The 19,781-nt window shown below is 38.5% G+C and overlaps 1 protein-coding gene across 2 annotated transcripts in view; it reads left to right on the plus strand.

Annotated features, from left to right (window-relative positions):
- Positions 1–19,781, plus strand: part of cnnm1 (cyclin and CBS domain divalent metal cation transport mediator 1) — a 113,683-nt gene that overhangs the window by 16,211 nt on the left and 77,691 nt on the right. For both annotated transcript variants that reach the window (XM_072557117.1, XM_072557118.1), the window contains exons 2-3: positions 11,434–11,577; positions 15,872–16,009. In XM_072557117.1, coding sequence (XP_072413218.1) covers positions 11,434–11,577; positions 15,872–16,009 — 282 coding nt within the window. The remainder of the gene's footprint in view (positions 1–11,433; positions 11,578–15,871; positions 16,010–19,781) is intronic.

A 19,781-nucleotide genomic window follows, 5' to 3' on the forward strand; every position in this document is an offset into this window, starting at 1 on the left:
TGGGTGTGGAGTTGGGTTAACTATCTGCACGCCAAACGACCTTGTCAATGAGAAAAAAAACTTCACTAAAAATAACCTTCGGATTTTGGATAAAGGGCTGTCTACCGTACAACATTTCAAATATCCAGTTTCCTGACCTTCGTCATGACAAGAAGTTAGTAGGAAAGCAGAGAAAACACTTCAAAGATTACCTCAAAACCTGTCCACCAGCTTCCGGCATCTTTAGCCCAAGTCTGCCCAAATTCTAGAAAAAGAATCCATCAGCTGTTTTGAGCATCTCCAACAGGCAGAGATGGAGGCCAAGCACAAACAAAGGAAATAGTGTGAGAAAACCTGAACAATCTCCTTCAGCAAACATCATTTGCCCCATCTATGCTCAGGGTTTGCTGATCCAGTATCAGACTATTTCATCACCTCAAGACCACAGCACCGGAGTGGAAGAAAGTGAAGCTTGAACCCAGGTTACTGTCTAAAAAGAAGTAGGAATCTTTCATCTAGGTCATTGTTTCTCAGGGCATGTTTATTCCAGTATATCTCTGGAAGACTGCCTCCATTTTACCCTCCCAAATTTGAGTCAACTAAATCTTATTTACGTACACCCTGATTTGCTCCAAATCCCAAATCACCCATGTGCTTTGACCAGATATTAGCTTCCTGTGTTGCCTTCTCTAAACCCCTCTGTCTCTCCAACTTGCTTTTCTCCTTTAAGGCACTCCTTAATGACAATTTATTCACTTTAATTCATGTTATTGAATGCTTGTACTGTCCTAATCAGTTAAGATGGGATTTTGGCAACTGTTGGGGTTTAGTCACATCAAGAATACAAAATTAGCTATGCTAATTCCAAACAACTGACACCTGGCGAACTGAGTCAATCAAGAAAGCAGCTTATTACTGTCATCTCGTGGGCGATTAGGGATAGCCATCAAATGTTGCCTTGCCATCGATAGTCATGTGAATGAATAAAATATATCACTGATATCCACAAATGGACACTTTCAAAATTCCCGGTAGTGTTCAGGGTTAAGATATTTACTTCCTTTTTTAGGGCAAGGATTAGTTGTGATGGCCTCAGTACTACTACAAACAAACAACAAGTTAAGCACCAATTCCTTTCACATATTTATTGCCTTTATTATGATAAATACTAGGGCACTTGGCAGGACTGTCATCAGAACAAAAATGACAATGAGTCAAAAACTGAGACATTAGGCATAAACAGATATTTGATCAAAGAGTGACATTGTAAGTTGTTCTAAATGGAGGAAAGTGAGGTGAAGAGGCAGGGAAGGGAAATTCTGTACTTGATATCTAGGCAGCACAATGTCACACCACCATGATCGTATTGAATGGCAGAGAACGCTCAAAGGATTGAATGGCCTACTCCTGTTATTATGTCTAATGGTCTCAAGGCCCAGCTGCTATCAGTGGGCTGATGGATATGGGGAATGTCAAAGAGTGCAGAATTGGAAGAAAACAGCTATTGATAGTTTATAAGCTTTCTGAGACATAGGGGAGGGTGAGGCCAAGGATGGATTTCAAGATGAAGATGAAACCTTATGAAATCAAGGAGATGGGGGACTGGGAACCAGTATAAGTCAGTGAGTCTTGAGTTTGACTGATGGACTGGACTTGGTAAGAATTCACAAACAAGCACTGGAGTTTTCAATGAGTGAAAATTATGGAGGATGAAAGTTGAGCAGCCAGCCACGTCACGCCTCTTAGGATCAAAACTGCGGACTTCAACAATAGATAGTTTTAGGTAGAAGTGCAGTGAGGCAATATAAAGTTGACTTTGTTAAAAGTGGGGTTATTAGTTTGTAAGCTGAAGAACAAATTGGATGATGAGTTTGTGAACAGTCTGCTGAGATTGGCCAGAGTGGGGATTAAAAAAACGACTAGGCAATGGGGATTTTGGTTTTAGGAATTTGCTGATCTTTATGATTTGGAGTGGGGTGGACACAGTTAAAAATCACACGACACCAGGTTATAGTCTAACAGGTTTATTTGAAAGTACAAAACATTGGAGCTACCTGATGAAGGAGCATTACTCCGAAAGCTAGTGCTTCCAAATAAACCTGTTGGACCACAACCTGGTGTTGTGATTTTTAACGCTGATCTTTATGACTAAGTTTTACACTAAGTGGTGCATTTGCCATAGATTGTGTTGTTTTAATATTGTTCTAAAGGCCAAGAACAGATAATGTTGCACATTTATTTTACATGTTTATTAAATATGAATCAAATGACTACCTTTTATGTATAATCATCTATGATTATACCATCTATGTTGCATACCATTGCTTTCACTCATCATGTGGACCAGGATTTGATGTGATTGCCCTAGATTTTAGTTGATTGCGCTATTGTTCTAAAACTACACACTATTCATTTGATGTTTTAAAAATATGTAGATGTGTGCAAGTAAAATGGAAAAGTTTTTCTTATTTCTTAATTTGTGTTTTCGAAATTTATCATTAGTGGTAGATTTTCTGCCAGCATTAATCTATCAAAATAAAAGCAGACTGCAACAGAATATTGACATTATTACTGCGAGCTGAATGGAAGGCTGCAGTTTGAACTCTTACACTCTGTATTTGATATATTACATGGAAATAAAGTGACAGGTGTAGAACATTCATCCTTCAAGACTCTTCTGCAATTCTCTGTGATCTTAGATCTTTTTTCAATTTAATTTACTGGTCTTTTTTCCATTGAAATCCTGAATCAGCAAAATTCTAAGGATCTCTGTTTTTTAAAACCACAATGTGCACAATATTCAGCACAATTCACAGTCCCTCAGAAACTAAAAATGCAGTCCAGGTCCACTTGCTGCAAGACCTACGTAATATCCAGGTTTGGGCTGACAGGTGGCAAGTAACATTTATGACAGACGAGAGAATTAAATCATTGCCCCATGACATTTAGTAGCATTATCATCATGGAGTACCTCACTATCAATATCCTAGGGGATACCATTTACCAGAAAGTGAACTGGACCAACCTATTGGAGGGAAAGGGTAGCAAACATGTGGAAGTACAGTGTTCTATACCATCCATGATGTAGTTCACTCTAAGATTTTATTGAGTAGAATCTTATTTTTACTTTCGAGTATTTTAGAGTGAGGAAAAAGTAGTGTTAGGAAGGGGATACATAAACCATGATTAACTAAGAAAGTTAAAGATCATATCAAATTAACAGAAAAAACACTTAAGGTTGCAAATCTTGGTAGTAAGCCAGAGATTTAAAGAAGTTTTTAAAAACAAGCAAAAGATGACCAAACAAATAATAGAGGGAGAAAATAAACTGGAGTAAACTAGCAAATAAAATAAAAGTGGACAATAACAGTTTCTTTTAATATATAAAAAGGAAGAGAATGACCAAAGTGAACATAGGCCTCTTAGAGAATGAAGCTGGCAAAATGATAATGGGGAACTGGAAAATGGCAGCAGTTGAATAAATACAGAACAACCTCAATTATCTGAACGAGATGGGTGGGGGGTATTTTGTTCAGAATACTGATTGTTTGGATAATGGATAACATTTTTATGGGACCTTGAGATCTTGTTTGGATAATCCGAAATTCGGTTAATTGAAGCTGTACTATACTTTGCGTGGTCGAATATAGTAATTGCTTCAAAAATAATAAATCAAGAGACAAAAGTAGTGGAGGAAATAATATAATAAGTATCATTAGAAGAAAAAACTAGGGAAACTATTGGGGCTCAAGACCAACAAATTCCCAAGATCTGATAGGTTGCATCTTTGGATATTAAAGAAAGTTACTAGAGAGATAGCGGATGCACTGGTAGTAACCTTCCAAAACTCCTTAGATTCTGGAACATTCCCAGAGGATTAGAAAATCACTAAGAACTCTTATTCAAAAGAGAGGGAGACCAAAATAAAATTGGTTTATAGGCCAGTTATCCTTTATCTGTCATTGGAAAAATTGCCTATTTTATTATTAAAGGTATAATCAACATTCCCCCTAATTGTTTCTCAGCTGCACCAATCTCCAAAGTGCAGCGACTTCTGCACGCAGAAGTCAGTTAATCAGCATGCTGATCAGTGTATAAGGAAACTTCCAGCTGGCCACACAGCCGGGGAACGTTAGTTGTAATAGCAGAGCATTTAAAAATACATGATATAGTCAAGTGGAGTCAGCATGGCTTCAGGAAGAGGAATTCATGCTGATAAATTTATGGAATTCTTTGAGGAATTAACAAGCATGATAAATTCAGCATCATTATATCTAATATATTTGGATTTCCAAATGACAATCTGTAAGGTACAACAAGTAAGGCTACTTAATAAGGTGTTCCATGGTGTTGGGGTAGTATATTCACATGGATAGAGGATGCAAACTATAGAAGACAGAGTTGGGGTAAGGGGTTGTTTTCAGGATGGCAGCCTGAAGTGGAGTGCCTTCAGAGGTCACAGTTTTTCAAATATATATTCATGACTCGAATAAGGGAAGTAAATGTACTATTACTGAGTTTACAGATGACACAAAAATAGGTGGGAAGGCAAGTGATGAGGTTGATACAAAGAATCTACAGAGGGGTATAAATAGGTTAAGGGAGTGGGCAAAATCTTGTCAAATGGAAAATAAGAGGTTAGGCACTTTAACAGGAAGACTAGTGGGAGTGTGAAGGCAGACATAATGTCACTCGTGCTGGAACCTGCATTTCAGAAGCCATTAATCAGTGGGAGAGCACACCCAACAGTATCAATTAGATCCGATAGACCCTGAAAGATCATGCACTGAATTTTAGGCCAATTGCTATTGTTTTATTCTAACTGTCACATGCTCCCTTACCTCCTCAAGCCAGTATGTTTTGTATGGAAAGTCTTAGAGCATATATTTCAATTAATTAATTCAGCAAAAAGCTGTTGAGTTGATTTTACAAAGAAGTTCTTTATTCATACACATTTAGCCTGAATGAATGCCGTGCCACACCCTCAGTGTCTTACACAAAGACTGGATATGAATATGGGTAGTGCATCAGATTACAGTTAATTTAGATCGCCAGTCAACAGATCTGAGGTTTCTTGAATAGATTGGATGGTTTAAAGTTGAAATGAGGCAAAGTCCTTGTAAAGCAATGTGTACACAAGGTTGTGGTGTTTGTTATAGTCGAATAGGTGGATACAGGTGCAATGTTTAAAAGACATTTAGGTAAATGCATGAATGAGAAATGTTTGGCGGGATGTGGGCCAAGCACAGGCAGGTAGGACTAGTTTAGTTTGGGATTGTGGATGGCATGGACCAACAGGTCTGTTCTATGCTGTATGACTGTGCAAAGTGAATATTATTTAACTAGAGAAAGACTGCAAAAGGTTGCACACAAACTCCTGTAAATTGATTAAATATGATTTTTTGTTTTAGTTATGGATCTTTAGCTTGATAATTAAAATGTAAAGGTCTGTAGTTTTTCATCTACCATCTTCCAGTAAATTCAGACTACATATCAATCACCCTTTGTATAAAGAACAGTCTCTAATCAATATCCTAAAGTTCCTTGACTAATCTGAACCTGTCCTCCTTGTCTAAGCAATTTGATTTTGAGTAATTTTACCAATTTTTATTATGCTTTACGTTTTGATGAGAGAACCTCTTACAAATTTCCTTTCAAATCTGAGTTTGCCTCTCTCTCATCTATTCTGAAAACCATTGAAAGCAGGAATCATCCATGCAGCTCACTTCTGCACTGTCATCAGTGTTTCCTGTAAACATCTGCTACACATTAAGTAGGCATGTCTAATATAAGGGCAGTAATTTCCCCCAGTTCTTTTCCTATTCCTTCATTATTGAAAACGACTATTTTATTGGTCCATGTTCCAGCCTGACCTTTCTATTTTAATTATCAAAAATGCAGTCTCTCCTTTCTTACTCTTTCACTTATTTAGCATTGATATCTGAATGCTTTCAATTTTTGTCAGATGTTATTTGGCCAGAGTGGGATGATGCGAGCAGGTTTTTTAAAATTAGCGACTCTATCATGTATGAACAGGATATTAAACATGTTTAAAGCAGATTCTATGCACCTGCAATTATTGCAAAGAGACACATCTATTTACGATCACCTTTTGTTTTAAATTGTAAGGTGAACTTTCAAACCAGTTTGCACTTAAACAATCTTTGATCTTATGAAGTCTCAGATATGTAGATACTTGTTAAACACCTTTTAAAAATTCACTAATTTTATGTGCATTGGTTTGCCTGAGACAGATAATTTAATTGACCTCTTCAAAATGATTCCTGAATAATCAAGAATATTCTGTTGGGTATTTGATGGAAGTGTGCATTGATGAGTCAATAAAGCATTAATATGTATCCCTCTCCTATATCAGGAAAAGCTGGTATTTAATTCTTAGCTTACACTTCTTTAGGAGAATGCTGGCAATGAACAAGTAAATGGAATAAAGGAGTGGAAAGCAGAAAGTTGGATTGCTATGAAAGCTGAATTTTGTCTATGTACAGGTTAATTTAATACATCCTTTAATTTTGATTAAGACTCTCCAAAGATGTTGATATTGTATTTTTTTCATATGGAAGTCTCTGTGTCTTACACTTGTAATCTTTAATTATGTCTATAGCTGAAATGTGTGGTAGTAGGCAATAAAATGGCTTTCCAAATTATAATAGGAAAATGATCAAATTCTATTTTGAAATTAGGAAAGGAAATGTTTGCCTTGAATAGAATGCCTTCAGCATTGCAGGGCAAGTTATTGTAATGGTTGACTTTTAAGCATTTTACCTTGCAGCCTGCACGGAAAACATAATCAATTATCACAATTTTCTCATTATCTTTAAATTAGGTTAGTGATGGTTAAATGGAGAGGAGGGAAAGTGTTTGAAGTGCTGAAGATATCAGTGCACATATTTTCTGATAATCTGTACTTATAATTGCTTTATGTAAAAGTTTGATGTACTTCATGCATGGATTTAGAAACTAGTTCATGAATGTTCTGTTTTACTCAACTTTCTCCAATTTTCTTCCGTCACTTCCTCCTCTGTTCAAGAAATTGATTCTTTGGGTTACTTAATTGTTTCTGTTGGTATGTAGTGTTCACCGTGTATAAGCCTGGACATTTTTCTTAAGCAGATTTTGGTCAATAAGACATGAGCTGCTTATTGTCCAGCATCTATACATCCTTCCAGCAGGGGTCTCTTGTTATCAATTACTAGCATCCCAACACCAACATGCTGAAATCAGCCACCTGAGCCAGAAAGGGAATTTTCAACTGGTGTCTTTCTGTTCAGCATAACTCAGCTGTATGCCATCTTAGCTAAGTGACTGGTTTGCTAAAAAAATTAAAAGCATTTTCTTTTGTGGTTAAGATGGTAATTGTATTATGCCTGAATAGATATTCTTGGTCCAGGCCTACTTTCTCAAAACTGATCCGTTGAAGATCAGAGTTGTCCAAAAACTGAAAAATTTGAAAATGTTCTGTAAGTCAAAATGAATTTAGCTAGTCAATTCACTAGATATTGGATGATGCCATACCTATCTGTTTCACCACTTACTTACTGGTCCATTCTCGTGCTACAGGCCCTTGACCCCACCTGACCCACAATGCCCAATGCAAAATCCATAATCCAGCATGAGTTTGGTAGTGAGGTTGCCAGTGTTGAGAGTGTGTGCAGGAATAGCCTCAGAAGGTGATAGTATAGCTTAATATGCACATTCTGCATTGTGTGCATTATACTTTCTGAAAACATTTCTAAATGCAGTTTTTTTTAGGTTAGATTCCCTGCCTGGCACCCTGGCGCTATAAGACAGCAGTGCTAACCACTGAGCGTCCATTTTTTTCCACATGGGAGGATTTTTCAAATTCTATTTACTGTAACAGACTAGTAATTTTTGTTGTTATTGTCTATGTTGAGTGTGCACGTTCTCCCTATGTCTGCATGGATTTCCTCTGGGTGCTCTGCTTTTCTCCCACAATCCAGAGATGGCAGGTTACGTGGATTGGCCATGCTAAATTGCCCGTGGTGTCCAGGAATGTGCAGGCTAGATGGTTTGGCAATTGGAAATGCAAGGTTATGGAGATAGGGTAGCATGGCAGGTCTGGGTGGGATGTTCTTCAGAGAGTCGGCTTAGACTCAATGGGCTGAATAGCCTGCTTCCACACTGTAGGGATTCAGTGATTCTATGAAATGTTTAAACTGTAAATATTTTCTTTGTACCAGAAATACAGACTGAAAATTCTGCGTTTTTCTAACTTTTAAGTGCTGTTTCATTTTGACCAGTTTTTGTTTGTCTCAGATTTGACTAGATCTTATTTTGAACTAAGTTCAGGAAAACTTAAAACCCTAAATAAAGGTGTTCTAGTTAAAGTTGTCATTTCAGTGAAGCTCTGATTTTAAGCTTTGTAATTGGCTGAATAATAGCAAAACATCTGGTGCTCATTCGTCTTTGTCAGTGAGTATGTACTATTCAAAAATGTAGTTTCTAAGGAACCTCGAAATATTTACAATATAATGTTTTTCTCTGGATAAAAATGTTGTCATTCGTCATAACTTCCTGAAAAGTCAATGATGTTCCTACCAGTATCCATAACCACCTGCTTAAAATGGCACTTCTACCGTATTTATGAATTGACTCAGTTATGATAATTACCTGCAGAAAATTTCAATCCCAGAGGATTAGAAAATCTAGTCAACCTGTATTGGGTAAGAATTATTGATCAGGACGAGAAGCATAAAATTCTACTCCTCTTTGAGCAGGGCTAGGATTTGCTAGCATTCACCCAAAGCACTTACAACCAATGAAAAGCATTGAAGTTCAGTCACTATCATCAGTTTTGGCATTACATAGCCAGTCTGCACACACCAAATTTCTGCAAGCAACAATTAAGAACTAGTCACTTGGTTATGTTATTACATCATTTAAGGGATAATTGCTTGACAAGACAACTTAAGAACTGCTATCAAAAACAAAAACAGAAATTGCCGGAAAAGTTAGGCAGGTCTGGCAGCACGTGTGGAGGGAAAGCAGAAATAACGTTTCGGGTCCAGTGACCTTTCTTCAGAACTGCCATGCTGCCCACCCAAAAAGCTGGCAAGGTATTGATTCAAGCAGTTATCTGCAAGATGGCACCATTGATGGTGCAGCCCCTCAGTACTGTCAGCTTAGATTGTGTTCAGACTTCTTCAGTGGGTTTTAAACCAATGATTACAGCTGAAACTACTACCATTAAATCAAAGCTAAAACACAAAGCGAGTGGGAGTTTGGCTGAACAATCTTTGATGAAAATTTGTTCAAGCTTTCTATTTCAGCAAGCAAGTGATGAAACCATAAGGTCTCCTTTTTTGTCGGATGTGGTTCGGAAAACATTTTACCAAGCTGTCTCTTTTTTTGAGGATTTTAAGCAAATGTAACAAGAGTGTAGAGTGTTGACTTAATAAAATGTCAGCTGTAGATTAAAACAAAGAAGTTTTAATTAATACGTCATCACATCTTTCAAAACATAATTATTTGAAGTGACTCGACTGTCCTAGAAGTTGCCAGCTGGTTTGTGTTCAGCAAAGTCCAACAAACAGTATTGAGACAAATTACCAGTTAATCTGTTTCTGGTGGTGTTGCTAAAACATAATTTGAAGAACAGAGAACTCTACCCATATGTTTGCTGAACTGCAGAAAGGTTGCCAACATTTTACGGATGAGACTGATACTTCATTGACTTTCAGAATATGCATGAGCTGTGTACCCAATCCTTTTATCAGATTGAGAGTTTTTTTTTATTTTCAAAGTTCATCAGTCTGTGCTGAATAGTTTTAAGTTAGATGCTCTCTGATGACTTTCATCAATGTTTTATTCCAGGTGTTATTTTAGATTCAGCTTCTGATACCACTGATTCTGACAGCAGTGCCAGCACAATTGCAGTTGTGTAGCATTACACAGAATGAACAAATTATCCAAAAGATACAGACACAGTTTTAAGTTTCTGGCTGCAGACTTTTCGCAATGCTACCAGAAGGTCTTTAATGGCCGCTAGTGCAAAAGCTGTTTCACTGTCCATGACCACCAATATTGTGAACACAACAAATGCAAGGGACATTTGACAACTTACTTCACCTTTAACTAGAACAAAAATTTAAAATGCATCATTTGTCTCCACTAGTATTTCGGCTCTCGTGGTGCTCTAGAAATAAATCCTTTCATGCACTGAGCTTCGCTGGAGCACTGCAGCAGGCCTGAGTCAGAAATGTTGACCATGGAACATAGTGGTGTGTTGAAGTGGCAGGCAAGTAAAAGCTTGGGGTCATTTTTGTGAATACAACATGAGTGTTCTGCAGAGTGTTCAGCCTGTCTGCATTTTGTCTCCCCACTGTGGAGGAGACCACATTAAGAACAGCAAAAATGATCCCCAAGCTTCCAGTTTTGAAATGCTAGCTCTGTCTTCATAGGTGCTGCCTGAACGGCTGACTTTCTCCAGCAATTTCAGTTTTTGTTTCAGATTTCCAGCATCCTGTTGGAAATGATGCTGCCTGGGCGTGAGTGCAGATTGTTTTGTACTCCAGCCTGCGCTATTATTCAGTAGGATTCAGTGACCTGTGACACAACTCCATTTACTTGTCTCGAACCTTTGTGTCTTTGTTAATACCCCTAGCAAGCGTAAATGGTGTCCATATTCTGATCAAGATTGGAAACCCCATTTCTGACCCTGATCAGGCAAAAATAGTACAACGTTGCCTTTGGATGAGTTCTCTCCATGTGGAGTTAAGAATCAGGACACTTCCAAACTGAAAAGCTCAAGTGTAGGACAGAAATTCATGTATCCAACAGCAGAGTGGCTTGGCATTGAAGCCACATCCCATTTTACAGCACCAGCTACTGTATCCCAAGATTTCCAAGGTCCTCAAAATTTACTTGGGTAATCAGAACCCTCCAAAGTCTCTGACTCTCACTTAAATTTAAGGATTTTCTTTGGTGGATTCCAGCTACTGGCAATTGCTGTGCAATCAGTACATAAGGACATCTGTCTGGTCACAGCATGCATCCTCCATGGTATGCTAGATCTCCAACTGTCTAGAAACTGAATGATCTGAGCTAATATCTTCAAGAAAAGTGAGGAAACAGTGAGTTGAGAATCTTCAACTGCACTGTTCATTGGTGGATTGGCTTTGTTATGATTATTAGTTTTATTGAAAAGAATTTCAACTCCTAATTAGTAATAAGTATTAAATAGGAGGCATCAGATCAGATTTAAAAAAAAAGAGACTGTTCAATGAGGATGATAGATTCTTGCTCTATACCAATGTGGAGTAAAAAGCATTTTTGTTTTCCAGTAAAATATGGGCAGATTCAATAAATCCCACAGCTGAGCACTGTTATATTTGTGAAAGTCTCTGTTGCTTACTGTTTATTGTTAGTTTGCTACAGATGTTCTGATGGAGCAGTTTTGTGTTTTGTTCTCCTCAGGGAAATCGCACTTGGCAATAGTGCAGAGAGTCAACAATGAGGGAGAAGGTGATCCTTTCTATGAAGTAATGGGTATTGTCACTTTGGAAGACATAATTGAAGAAATTATAAAATCAGAGATCTTGGATGAAACAGACATTTACAGTATGTATTGCTTCCTGCAGTATCTCCTGGAAAGATGTAAGCAGCTAAATCTGTTAATAGTAATTAATAGATTAATTCAATCGCAGCATTTTCCTGCAGTGGCATTTCCAGAATGCAATTTTCTTTTCAACTGTTCTTGACTAAACCATTTCAGCTGTAGACATAGAACAGTAGATGCCAACCAGAACTTTCTTATGTGCTACTCTCCCAATGAGGCATCTCTCAATCTCAGAAGAGGAATCTGACCTCCTACACTTTCTATTCCATATTTATATTAAATGGTACATGACTGTGGATTTATTCACGTAAGGAGCTAAATTGATATTGTCTAAATTCATTTAGGTTTACACTCTAGCGATAAGGAAACAGATTATTCCTGCATTTTGATTGTATACCTCTCTCTTCTAAATATTGAGTCTCCAAGGGGCTTACAGAATGCACTGTTGTTGATCCTTTGTGTGTGTTTGAAAATAAAAAAAATTTGGATAGGATGATTTTGTTATATTTGGCCAGATGTGGAACCAGTGTACAGTTGTTCTGGCAGTTCAAACATGTATTAATTAAGATTGTAACCAGTCATGTTTCGTGACCCTATGCTATTCTTCAGTTTTACGAACACTTGGTGTTTTCTTGTAAAATAATATTGAACTCATGTTCATTGTATTCAGGTGTGGGTATTAATTAGAGGCACGTACTTAATTGGAATAGGTTGAAAGAGTTTTTTTTGTTGGAGGGCTTGGTGTGCTCTTTGCTTCTCTGTACATAAATTCTTGAAAGTGAGCAAAAGACCAGGCAAGAGTATTTCATCCTTGCCTACCCAGCTATCGGAGTATTGATTGTGTACTAATTATCACAAGAATCAAACCACATTTTAACTTTTCATTTGGTAAGGTTCAGAGACCGGGAAAGCATAGAAAGAGGTTGAAGCCTGGTCATAAGTATTTTAAAAATGCAAATAGATTTTAGAGAAATGTATAAACTGTGTTAATATATGTGGTTCTTGTTTAGATTTCCAATGTGCATTTTTAATTTAGCATGCTGGCTGACATTTCTCAACATTTTCCATTACTCCTCAGCCCTAAAGACACTGTTGGAATTCTGACTTTACATTAAGACTTGGCTGAATTTGAAGACTTCCTGTTGTATAGCAGCACAAAAGCCCAGATAGTTCTGGAGCAGCTACCAGAAATGCTTCAAAATACATAGAGATTTATCAAGCATGTTAAACAACAGTGCAGATTGAAGGCCCTATACAGCAACATGGTGTCTAATGAGTCTAATTATCCACTTTTTGCTTAATTGATCCATCTTTGAGTGGCTGCAAAAAGCATTTTCTCCATATGCTCATTCAGAATTCGCAAATGACTGTGGATATCTTTTGTCGGGATTCATGGAACCTTTGGCCCTCTATCTGCTTGTCTTCCCTGCTGCTTCTTGTATCTTGGCCCTGCTTGGACGTAATGCTGAACACATGATACTTCTCTAATGGATGTATCGGAATATATTGAATCAGAATCAAAGAGATTATCATAATCTTCATCATCATCTTCCAAATCCATATTTTCTTCAGGTTCCACTGTTTCGCTGTGGTCCAGCTCATCCTCTTCAGAGCTACTTAAAATCAAGGCTGCTATCTGTGGATGAAAAGGATTTGGAGGAGGCATTGTCTTTGTTCACACTGGAGGTATGTGGACCTATATAGAAGCTATTGAATTCTTCTGTAGCTCCCAGCACATCTGAGAAGAAGCAGCCAATTACTATTTGCACTGTTGCCAGGAAGTACTACAATTCCTTAAAGTGACCCTTTACCAATTATAACGATGGATTATAGTATAGCTCACATGGACAACCATTTCTTTGAGCCTAATTTAACAGTCATGTTATATTTTGAACAGTAATTTTGGCTTTGTTGCATTTAGCCAGACTTTTTTAAAGTACTGAATGAAGCATTGATCAAGTCACCTTATGTGATGTTTCATTATTTGGATAGATTGCATAAAATGTTGAGTTATTGATGATGGAACATGCAGCTAAATTTACACATCAGCATCTGCAGTTTTAGCCATGACTCACTTGTATTTCTCAATTAGAAGAGCAAGTTTTAAGTGCCACTTGAAGACATGAGTACAAAAATTGAGGCTGATGCAAAGTGAAGTACTGAGGGAATACTACAATGTTGAAGATGCTATCTTTTGGATGAGATGTTAAACTGAGACCATGTTTGTATAGACACCCAGAGGCAGTATTCCAAAGAGTGGGTAAGTTATTCCTGGTCACAATAGTTGTTGTATCAATCCAGGTTTCTGTCCTCTTTCTTTCTATCTGTCATTTGCACTTCAGTGTGACCATACAAGTTTGTAGCAGAATAAACAAAACTATTTTAATTCAATAAATTTAATGTATGCAGAAGATTTCAAAAGGACAAAAACATTTAGTTTATCACTAAAGTTTATCAAAGTGCAGAAATGTTCGTGAAGCAAGTGAACATCGTGGCTATCAAATTCCGATGAGGCCTTTGAAACTGTCCTTAAAACCAAACTCTGTCCTTCAACATACCTTGAGGGAGCAATTGGGCAACATTCTTCTTTACTATCATCTGGTGACCTTGTTAGATTTGAACTAACTCCTATGACCTTGACGAGGACTTGATGCACCGCATCCATATACTCAGCCTGTATTATTCCACTTGTTTATAGATAGAGCTTGGCATCTTGACTTCTTTCCACTTTACGTGTGCCACTTAAACTTGAATCTTTTGTTTGGAAATGTTGCCCTGTTTCATGACCTCTGCTTCCAGATAATACCTTCTTGTCTCGTTCTTTTACTTGACAATTTCCTTTCTCTACGTGCTCAGTAATGTTCGCTTCCAGTGTACTATTTCACTAATTTGCAACCTTTTTGAAGATTTGAATCGCTTTTCTGACTATGCAAAACTTACTGAAATTGGCTTATGCATAAACATGCTGATGTGTCATGAAAAGCAGTGAGCTTTTCAGTTCACTTCATTCTTGTCAGTAGATTCAGTATCAAAATCTAAATTATGTATTAATGACTTATTAGTGACAGTATTACTATTTTTAAAAATTCAATTGTGGGATGTGGATGTTGCTGGCTGGCCAGCATTTATTACACATCCCTAGTTGCCTTTGAGAATGTGGTGAGCTACCTTTTGCTCATGGTTATTTGGTGAGGATATTGAATCATAACCTTGAAAGCCCTGTGTCTTGATGGGGGAGGTGTGTCATTTATTATACTAAATAAGGTAGCACCTAGCTGTTCAATCATATCGTTGAGAAGAGACAGTTTTTCTCCAAACAATATTTTGTGTTGGGGCCTCTTCAATGTGGTAGCGTGCAATAGAAGGTACTTTAGGGTAGTGTTGTCAAGTAACTTTTGATTTGTCACATAAGCAAATACCTGTCAATGACTAAATGCCAAGCAGATAACAAAAAGCTTGGACAAAGAATTCTGTTTTGTATGAAGTCTGAAAGGAAAGCGATGGAGAAGGTTAGAGGTTTAAGAAAGGAATTCCAGAGTATTGGAGCATTCAGGATTGAAAGCATGGCAGTGGGTGGTGGAGCGTTTAAAATCAAGAATATTCAAGGAGCCAGATTTGGGAAGTTGCAGATATCCCAAAGGATTGTGAGGCTTAAGGAGATTACAGATATAGGAAGAGAGAGGTTTGAGAAGGTTTGAAAATGTGGATAGGAATCTTAAACTGGAGTTGTTACTTAGCTGGGAGCAATGTAGTTTAGCAAACTCAGGCATGATGGGTGAATAATACATGGTGTGAGTTAGAACATGGGTAGCAGAGTTTTGCATGAACTTAAACGTTTGCAGGGTGGAACACGTGAAATTGGCCAGGACCACATTGGAATAGTAGGTATAGAGTTAGCAAGTTGGATGAGGGTTTCAGCAGCAGATCAGCTGAGGCAGTCCAATGGTGTTACAGCGATGAAAATAGATGATCATGGCAATGGTGCAAATAATGTGCTTAGAAGCTTATCTCAAGTCAAATATGTCACTAACGTCTCATTCTGCCTCAGACAGTCAACAGGGAGAGGGATGGTGTCAATTTCCGGAGAACCAAGTTTGTACTGGGGGCAAAGACAATACTTAGTTGAATGTTGATAATATTGGACCAGGTAGCATTGGTAATGCATCCATTTGATTGTGGAATCATGGTAGAAGATTTCTATAATATCAAAATGGGTAGGAGAATTTGGAGGTTATATTTGATATCACTGAAATTCCCTCTGTATGCCACTGAAAATTCTTCATTTTGCATTTGCAGCTGACAATCGTTCAAAGAAAATAGCTCACAGGGAACAAAAGCGGCAAGATTTCTCACTGTTCAAAAACTCAGAAAGCGATTCAAGAGTCAAGGTATCTCCTCAACTTCTACTAGCAACTCACCGGTTTTTAGCAACAGGTAATTTAGAGTAATATAGAAATGTTTTCTGCTGCTGTAAATGCTTCAGAGTTTTTTTTTAATCTTGTGTTCCTTGTTTAGTCCTACAGTAATTAAATAAGTCTACATGTCCCAAGTTAATTTGCAGCTAAATTGTATATGCATGTGCCACGCCTGGATCAGTTCAAATAAGCCTATAGCAAAACAAGTTCTAAATTTTAGAAATATAACCAATGTTATGGACCAGACCAGACCTCTCAAAGTATATGATGGAGAAAAACAAGACTCTAACTTTTATATTTTTTTAGAAAAGTAAATGTAAGGCACTATGTTCCAAGTAATGATTCAATTGGTCCACCACTAAGCTTTAATCAAAACACACTTTATTCTTACAATACAGTTAACATACAACAAAAAGAAGAATAGGCATAACTTTACTGCATTGAAATACTTAAGTTAATGTTTTGTTTAACAATTAATCATCAACTGTTCCAATATACACAGCATCCCATAAACACACCCTTGGCAAAGGCAATTCTCATGTACTGTCTCTCCAGTCCTGCAGAAAAAAAAAACAGTGAAAGAAACAATCTTCCCTTTTCGATTTTTAAGAGGAAGCTTCTCTGTCTAAGACTTCATTCTAGCAGCAGAGAACTCAAACTTTCAGCTCCAGTAAAACCTTACTCAACAGAAAGCAAAACTAAAGTCTTCTGGGTCTGTGTGAGCCTGACCCTACCCACTCATTCTTTTGTCTTACTTTATAAAAAAGACCAAAAGCTGTTTACTAATTGCCTATCTGAAGGAGAGATAGTGAGGAAAGAGATCAATCTGAGACTGGTACAGTTGAGAAAAGAAGCAGGTCAAACAGTCAGGGACAAAGCAGAGAACAAGGTAGTACTGATAAATTAAGCTGCATTTATTTCAATGCAAGAGGCCGAACAGGGAAGGCAGATGGACTCATGGCATGGTTAGGAACATGGGACTGGAATATCAAAGCTATTACAGAAACGAGGCTCAGGGAGGGATAGGACTAGCAGCTTAATGTTCCAGGATAGAAGTACTACAGGATGGACAGAAAGGGAGGCAAGAGGAGGAGGAGGAGTGGCGTTTTTGATCAGGGATAGCATTCCTAGAAATACATCCAGGGAAGTTATTTGGCTTGAACTGAAAAATAAGAAAGGGATGATTACCTTATTTGGATTATATTATAGACTCCCTAATAGTCAGCGGAAAATTGAGAAACAAATTTGTAAGGAGATCTCAGTCATCTGTAAGAATAATAGGGTGGTTATGGTAGGGGATTTTAACTTTGCAAACATAGACTGGGACTTAGTCAAGATTAGAGTGGTGCTGGAAAAGCACAGCAGGTTAGGCAGCATCCGAGGGGCAGGAAAAGTCGATGTTTCGGGCAAAAGCCCTTCATCAGGAATTCGAGTATAAAGGCAGTAGGAGTATACTTAAGAGGGAAATCAGGAGGGTAAAAAGGGTACATGAGATAGCTTTGACTAAATAGAGTTAAGGAGAAACCAAAGGGATTTTACAAATGTATTACATTAAGGACAAAAGGGTAACTCGGGAGAGAAAAGGGCCCTCAAAGATCAGCAAAGTGGCCTTTGTGTGGAGCCGCAAGAGGTGTGGGGAGATACTAAGCAAGTGTTTTACATCATTGTTTACTATGGAAAAGGACATGGAAGATATAAAATGTAGGGAAGTAAATGGTGACATCTTGAAAAATGTCCATATTACAGAGGAAGAAGTGCCGGATGTCTTGAAATGCATAAAAGTAGATAAGTCCCCAGGACCTGATCAGGTGTACCCTAGAACTCTGTGGGAAGCTAGGGAAATGATTGCTGGGTCCTTTGCTGAGATATTTGTATCATCGATAGTCACAGGTGAGGTGCCTGAAGACTGGAGGTTGGCTAACATGGTGCCACTGTTTAAGAAAGGTGGTAAGGACAAGCCAGGGGACTATAGACCGGTGAACCTGACGTCGGTGGTGGGCAAGTTGTTGAAGGGAACCCTGAGGGACAGGATGTACATGTATTTGAAAAGGCAAGGACTGATTAGGAATAGTCAACATGGCTTTGTACGTGGGAAATCTTGTCACTCAAACTTGATTGAGTTTTTTGATGAAGTAACAAAGAGGATTGATGAGGGCAGAGCAGTGGATGTGATCTATATGGACTTCAGTAAGGCATTCGACAAGGTTCCCCATGGGAAGCTGGTTAGCAAGGTTAGATCTCGTGAAGTACAGGGAGAACTAGCCATTTGGATACAAAACTGGCTCAAAGGTAGAAGACAGAGAGTGGTGGTGGAGGGTTTTTTCAGACTGGAGGCCTGTGACCAGTGGAGTGCCACAAGGATCGGTGCTGGGACCACTACCTTTCATCATTTATATAAATGATTTAGATGTGAGCATAAGAGGTATAGTTCGTAAGTTTTCAGATGATACCAAAATTGGAGGTGTAGTGGACAGTGAAGAAGGGGCGGTATGGTGGCACAGTGGTTAGTACTGCTGCCTCACAGCGCCTGAGACCCGGGTTCAATTCCCGCCTCGGGCGACTGTGTGGAGTTTGCACGTTCTCCCCGTGTCTGCGTGGGTTTCCTCCGGGTGCTCCGGTTTCTTCCCACAGTCCAAAGATGTGCAGGTTAGGTGAATTGGCCATGCTAAATTTCCCGTAGTGTTAGGTAAGGGTTAAATGTAGGGGCATGGGTGGATTGCGTTTCGGCGGGTCGGTGTGGACTTGTTGGGCCGAAGGGCCTGTTTCTACACTGTAAGTAATCTAATCTAATCTAAATAACTTGGATGCTGGAAGTTTACCAGTGACCGAAAAGTAGATGGGAAGACAACCAGTGAGGATGACACAAAGAGACTGCAGAAATACAGACAGGCTAAGTGAATGGGCAAAAACTTGGCACATAAGTATAATGTGGGAAAATAAATGGTTATGTACTTTGGCAGGAAAAATAGAAAAGATAAATATTAATTAAATGAACCAGCATTTTCTCCATCAATGATTTCCATCAAGCTTGGGGATCAACCAGGTTCAATGGAGAGTGCAGGAGGGCATGGCAGGAGAAGCATCAAGCATACCTAAAAATGAGGTGTCAACCTAGTGAAACTACCAAACAGGACCACTTGCATGCCAAATAGCATAAGCAACAACTGATAGAGCTAAGATATTCTGCAACCACCAAACCAGATCTAAGCTTCTCAATCTTGCCACATCCACCTCCTGACTACCTGTTCACTGTCTACAAGGCACAAGTCAGGAGTGTGATGGGATACTCACCACTTGCCTGGATGGGTGCAGCTCCAACAACACTGAAGAAGCTTGACACCATCCAGGACAAAGCAGCCCGCTTGATTGGCACTGCATCCACAAGTACTCACTATCTCCACTACCGAAGCTCAGTAGCAACAGTTGTACCATCTACAAGATGCACTGCAGCAATTCACCAAAGATTCTAAGATAACACTTTCCAAATCCCCAACCACTTCTATCGAGAAAAAGAGCAGCAGATACATGGGACCACCACCACCTGCACGGTCCCTCCAAGCCACTCACCATGTGACTTGGAAATATATTGTCATTCACAGTGTTGCTGTGTCAGAATCCTGAATTCCCTCCCTGAAGGCATTGTGGGTCAACCTAGAGCACATGGACTGCAGTGTTTCAAGAAGGCAGCTCACCACCACCACCACCTCAAGGACAACTAGGAACTGGCGGTAAATATTGGCCCATCCAGCAAAGCTGGTGAATTTTTTAAAAATCTGCAGCTCAGATGGATT

Source organism: Chiloscyllium punctatum, chromosome 38 (assembly GCF_047496795.1).
Source record: "Chiloscyllium punctatum isolate Juve2018m chromosome 38, sChiPun1.3, whole genome shotgun sequence".
Taxonomy (NCBI): Eukaryota; Metazoa; Chordata; class Chondrichthyes; order Orectolobiformes; family Hemiscylliidae; genus Chiloscyllium; species Chiloscyllium punctatum.